General features: G+C 46.1%; 1 protein-coding gene across 1 annotated transcript in view; it reads left to right on the top strand.

The window, feature by feature from the left end:
• Window positions 1-1,595: 1,595 nt before the first annotated feature.
• Window positions 1,596-6,775, top strand: part of itga4 (integrin alpha 4) — a 191,297-nt gene continuing 186,117 nt past the window's right edge. The window contains exons 1-2 of the mRNA XM_039757752.1: window positions 1,596-1,922; window positions 5,616-5,734. Of these exons, the coding sequence (XP_039613686.1) occupies window positions 1,735-1,922; window positions 5,616-5,734 (307 nt within the window). The 5' untranslated portion in view covers window positions 1,596-1,734. The remainder of the gene's footprint in view (window positions 1,923-5,615; window positions 5,735-6,775) is intronic.

Here is a 6,775-nt window from a genome sequence, read left to right as displayed (position 1 = left end):
TAGATAGATAGATAGATAGATAGATACTGTATAATGGGCAGACAGTTTGATATTAAAGGCGCTATACTGTACATACTTAATGGCTCAGTGTAGCACTGCTACCTCATAACAAGGAGCCTGGGGTCCGTCATGGACTTTTCATGTTCTCCTTGAGTTCATGTGGTTTCCTCACACAGTCCAGGCACATAACAGTTTGGTGGCTTGACAATGCTAAATTGTCCCTGATGTGTGTGTTCCTTCACCTTGTGTTCAAATGGCGCCCTGCCCAGGGATTATCCCGGCTTTGTACCTGATGATTTCTGCAAAGACTCCAGCATTGCTACAAACCTGTCCTGGATTGGTGGACGTCGATGAGAGGCAAACAGTATGCCTCCTAGACAGATATGAACGATGCCATATAATCGGTAGAGAGCCCGGTAGATCTCTTACATTGTAGAGTATGTGCCTTTCATTTCTGTCAGTTATTTGTATTACACGGTGTGTTTCATATTTATCAATCTATTACAGTGTGTCTTTGCTTTCAATCTTCAACATAGGCCCTTACAGTATCTACAGTAATTAACTTTATATCTGTCTCTTGGTCTGTCTTTGAGGGTTTCACTTTAAACTTCAAGCGGGCGGTGGTTAAGGTTTTGAACTTGAAACCCTGCTGTTGTGGGTTTACATCCCACAACTGGCACTTTGTGACCCTGAGCAAGTCACTTCATCTCCGAGTGCTCCAATCTGGAAAAAAACAAAAAGAGATGCAACCAATTGTATCTCAAACTTTGTAAGTCGCTTTGGGTAAAAGCGTCAGCCAGATAATTAAATGTAAACTTCCTATTTTCAAAGAATGCGGTCACACATGTTTGGACGGGCTGACCCCTGACCGATGACCAGCCTCGTTGCCGTTTCCTCTGTAGGGGGCGGTGGCTTCTGCCCACCCCCGACAGCCGTCTGCCCCTCCACGCTTTGATCGTCTCTGTCTTGTGGAGCGCACCAAAGCCTGCCTGAGCGCCTCCAAGCGGGTGTGCCTCTCGTCTTCCAGTGACACCTTCTGCCCACAGATAACGCCCGACGGGTTTCTGTTGCTCTCTGATGCAAAGTGAGAGCTGCGCAGCCGAGGGCAGGAGCGTCTCAGGTAACCGTAAGACCTGCAACAGACTGCTGAGGAGCCCCGGTGTCTCACGCGAAGTACCCTGCATATCGATGCATCTGCTATATAGTGCCTTTCATACCCAGAGACGCACAAGCACTCTCGCACCGCGCCGTAATGTCTCTATATGACACAGCTCTCACACGCTGTCTCCCGTGGTCGGGCTCCACCCTTTGTCTTTTAACTTCTTTTTACTACTGGATGTCACACTCCGTCGATCTTCTTTCTCACGCTCGCTGTTTAGGCGCCGTCTTTAACGCTCGCACCATTTTCATCAGATGAGATCTGTCTTGAGGTTTATTTATTTTTTTATTTTTTTGCAATAAACACAAGTCGAGGAACGGAGCTAAGAGAGGAAATGGCTTTTCTCACACCCCCACCCCCCTCCCCACCCAACTCCCCGCCTCCGCTTGCCCTCCTCCCCCACAGGACTCACCACAAACGCCGCCTGTATCGCTGCCAAAAAGTGCGGCGAGAGAGCGAAGAAAAAGTTAAGAACGTGCCGGGCCGGCGAGGGTGAGGGCAGGGGGGTAACGAGCGGAGCGCATCCGAGTGGAACGAGGCTTTTGAGGACATCGGACGACCACCACAGGGGTACCATGGAGCTCAGAAAGTTTGGCGAAGTTTGGGGATGCGGTGGCATCTGGAGGCTGGCGTGCCTCTGCTGTTTGCTGCGCTACTCCCGGTGTTACAATGTGGACGTGAAACACTCCGTGAACTTTCATGGACCCCACGGATCTCTGTTTGGGTACTCGCTGCTACTGCATCGACACGACACTGGAAAGTGGTAAGGGGGCAAATTCATGGCACTATAGGAGGGAGGACGGGGATGGGATGGGGTGGTGGGGGTTTCTGCCAAAGTAAACGGGTATCATTAGTATTCCAAATACGCGCAATAGAGACGCACGTGTGCCCACAAATTAACAAACCAGGTTACACATAAACGGGCCACGAGCACAATGGGAGCACCGGCGGAATTCATGCAATGAATGTTGAGAATAGCGGGAAGACCCGAGCTGGCCAGGGATCCGCTGACTTCTGGTAAGTTGTGACTTGAACCCACGCAGCAGCGTCTAGACAAACAGCCCGGGTAAGGGGGCTGTGGAAGGACGAGAGAACGGTCAGCCATCCGCAAAAGCCGCCGAACAGAATTTAACGGGCTCACCGGTCCATGCCATTCCCACAGCTCCGTCTCGGCTTATAGTAGCACGTGTCTAAGAGGGAGGAACCGGAGAATTCGGAGACCAAGATACATCTGCACATGGAGAACATGCAGACTCCATGTAGGAGGTAACTAGAGGGAGGTAAAACTGACAAAACAGACGGACTAAACTCTGCGCCACCCTAAGAGCATCTGTTGAGGAATCCGCGTTAAACGCTGGGATCAGCCGTTTATCAAGGCAGTGGCTCTAAACACGGAGTCACCTTAAAGTTGACTGTTTAATAAGGCAGCTGTGCTAAGCACTGCGCCGGCCTTAGGCCGACAATTTAAGACGCCACATAAAAAAAACACACCAGATCTTTTAACAAGATAGCTGCTCTAAACACTGCGCCACCATAAGGTCGACCCGGGGCTGGCGCCACCATTAAGGCAAATTAGGCAATCACCTAAGGCAGAGGTCATAAGGTTGCCCAGCCACACAGGTGAGGTGCCAAATAGTCGGCTGGCACACTTGACCTAGGGCATAAAATAACCTAGCAGCGGCAATGGGTGGACCGTTTAAGGAATCTGCGCTAAACACTGCGTCGCCTTAATGTCGACTGTTTAACACGGTAGTTGCTCTAAACACTGCACCACCATACGATTCTCCGTTTAACAAGATGGCCACTTTAAACGCTCCGCCAGCCTAAGGGTGACCGTTTAAGGAAACCGCGTTAAATACTACAGTAGATCAGCCGTTTAACAAGGCAGCTGCTCTAAACCCTACGCCTCCACAAGGTCGGCCGTTTAAGGAAGCCATGTTAAATATTACACCAGATCTTCAACAAGGATGCTACGCTAAGCTCTGCTCTACCTTAAGCTCGACTGTCTGATAAGTAAATTGCGCTAAACACTGCGCCGCCCGAAATACGAGAGTTTAAGAAGCCGCGCTAAATACACCACATATTTTAACAATACAGCTGCTGTAAGTACTACGCCACTTTAAGGTCGAATGTCCTATTTTGAAAGCACCTTAGATACGCGTTTAATGTGGTGTAGCGGTTAAGGCTTTGAACTTCAAACCCTGAGGCTGTGGGTTCAAATGCCGCTACTGACACAGTGTGACCCTGAGCAAGTCACATAACCTGTCTGTGCTTCCGTTGGAAAACCAAAAGAAATGCAACCAATTGTATCATAAATGGCGTAACTTGCGTTGGATAAAGACAGCAGCCAAATAAGAAAATCTAAAGACATAAAGTAAACGAGATCGGTTGTCATACCTAACCGGGACACTCCCGGTGGGGGTCACAAGGTACAAACAACACACGCGCCCAATGACCGAGTGTACATTTAAACGTTTGTACACCTTGTGTGGCACTGAAAGAAAATTAACGCAAAAAACTGAGATAAAACAATTTCATCAGGGATACGTGCTCAGGAAATACCCAGAAAAATAGCCTACAGAGTTTCAGTATTCCCAGATGATTTTTTCTGAAGACTGGCAGGAAGGATTGCGTGTACACATAATAACGTACTGTGGATGGACTCCGTAACGCCACTACTTCATATAAAAATAGACCGCGCTCCACTACGACAGAACTTTACACTGCACATGCGCGTAGGGCGTGAGCCGGAAAACCAGCCGAATATGAAACGTCGGATCCGACTGGAGCGTAGCGCGGCATGTTTTACTGAATTGGAATTATTCATTGTAATGAAGAACTCAAACCCAGTAGAATAAAACATGAAATTATATAAAAAGGGAACGATTAGTGGCAACACATTTGAATTTTGTAAACACTAGTTCGATCCAGTTTTAGAACCCACTTATCCAAGGCAGTGTCGCAGAGAAGGTGGAGCCTATCCGAGCGAGCAACAGGAGCAAGGCAGGAAATAACCGCGCAACAGGTCTCTGGAGTAGGAATCAAGTTTAAAAAGTGATAGTAATTAATTAAATATCGGTAAATAATCGATTGATAAATTAATCAATTCAGGGTATGGTAAAGGCATTGCACTTCAGACTCTGAGGCTGTGGGTTCAGATCCCAATATTGACACTGTGTGACCCTGAGCAAGTCACTTCACCTGCCTGGGCTCCAATTGGAAAAGCAAAAAAAAAAAAGAAAAGAAAGGAAATGGAACCGAACTTATTTATACATATATTTACCTATCCATTATATCTATTAAACAGCACAGTGCATTTTCTTTCTATCTATCTATCTATCTATCTATCTATCTATCTATCTATCTATCTATCTATCTATTATATAGTGCCTTTCATATCTATCTATCTATCTATCTATCTATCTATCTATCTATCTATCTATCTATCTATCTATCCATCCATCCATCCATTTTCTAACCCGCTGAATCCGAATACAGGGTCACGGGGTCTGCTGGAGCCAATCCCAGCCAACACAGGGCACAAGGCAGGAACCAATCCTGGGCAGGGTGCCAACCCACCGCAGGACACACACAAACACACCCACACACCAAGCACACACTAGGGCCAATTTAGAATCGCCAATCCACCTAACCTGCATCTATCTATCTATCTATCTATCTATCTATCTATCTATCTATCTATCTATCTATCTATCTATCTATCTATCATAGATAAATAAAACATATTATCATTATTAATCATTCACATCTATGCATTTAATAATATATAGTGCTTTTCACAACTATATGTGTTTGTATCTACTAGTGTATGCAATAGTTATATAGATGTGAAAGGACAAATAGATAGACATTCTTTTTCCAACTCACGCAGACATTGAGAGAACATGCAAGCTCAATGCAGGGAGGACCCGGGAAGTGAACCTGTGTCTCCTAAATGGGAGGGATATGGATATGAAAGGCAATAAATAATGATAGATAGATAGATAGATAGATAGATAGATAGACATGAAAGGCACTATATAATAGATAGATAGATAGATAGATAGAAAGGCACTATATGATAGAAAGATAGATAGATAGATAGATATGAAAGGCACTATATAAGAGATAGATAGATAGATAGATAGATAGATAGATAGAATATGGAAGGCACTATATAAAAATGAATTCAGAGATAGACATGACAGATGCTATAGTAATGAATGATAGGTATGAATGTCTTTACCCTGCTGTGGCGTTAACCTCAGGCGCTATACACAATAAAGACCACTTCCATGGCTGGTCCTCATTATGGACTGTCATCCCCTCCTGCATTGGTTTCCACCTTCACAAAACAGACAAACTCACGACTGATACATTTACGTTGCTCTTGCTGCATGCTCCTCAATCGGACTTCATCATGGATTTCAGTTTTTCTTTCTTGCTTGTCTTCCAGGGTCCTGGTGGGAGCTCCTCTGGCCAACTCCACCTTCAATGCCTCCATTATGAATCCCGGGGCCATTTATAAGTGCAGCCTCACGGACATCTCAGGGTCCTGCGAGCAGCTCCCATTTGGTGAGACCTCCCGCTCTTTATTTTTCTTTGGCGTTTCATTGACGTCGTCACCTGCACACAGTTCTATGTCCCCTGTGTGACACTACAGAGTTAATGAGCTCCACTGTGGGTGCTCTGCTGCTTCAAAGCTTTAGGGACCCGGGTTCAAATCTGGGGGATTCTTTCCTATGTTTCACAGTGTTAGGGTTCAGTTGATGGCGACACTAAACAATGCTGTTGTAGATGGGTGTGCGCTGCTGTGGATGGGCGTCCAGTCCAGAGTCGGTTCCTTGTTTGTGTCTTTGCCATTAAGAAAATTCAGGGATAGACTGAGGTGGTCATTCTCTGCTCTCCCTGGCATTTGATATTCTAATTTAAAGGTGGACTCCAGCTGGCATCTCAGTATTGATTAATGTGCCTTGAAGATCAAGGATGGTGTGAACTTTTAATACTAAAGCGATGCAATGCCATCCATCCATCCATTCATCCATCTGTCCAGTCATTTTTCTGGACCCCCTCTCAATCCGTAGTTCAGTAGCATCATATTTAAGACAGGCACCAAACCACGGAGTACCCTCATGTATGTGTCCACACTTGAATAAATAAAATGCCAGTATAGCCATCCCAGCTTTCTATTCATCTGCTGTGTATTCCATGTTTGGGGAGTAGGGGACCCCTAAGTGCTCCCTGGCCTGCTGAAGTTTAAGTCTTATAGAATGTTCTGGACACTCTGTAGTGCACCACCTATGGCACAGGAGGTGCCCACCGATGCTGGACTGTTCTGGACCGGAGCAGCAGCAGCTGTAGTCCTGTCCAGTGTCATTGTCACTCTCTTAGCACCCTTTTGGGGACTTCCTTTCACTTTGGACACTGCAGAGTATGGAGCAGCAGTGGGTCTACTTCGGTCCTCTTGTATGGTCACTTGCTGTGGTGCAACCGTAGGAGGCGCTCATCTAAACAGGACTCCTAATTGTACCATTACAGACTACCAGCTGGTTGACTGAGTTTGTTTGGGCCTCCATCCTGAAGTCCATGCAATTAACTTTCAAAGGTCTTCATAAG

Source organism: Polypterus senegalus, chromosome 6, assembly GCF_016835505.1.
Source record: "Polypterus senegalus isolate Bchr_013 chromosome 6, ASM1683550v1, whole genome shotgun sequence".
Taxonomy (NCBI): Eukaryota; Metazoa; Chordata; class Cladistia; order Polypteriformes; family Polypteridae; genus Polypterus; species Polypterus senegalus.
This window is presented reverse-complemented; position numbering and strand designations above follow the sequence as displayed.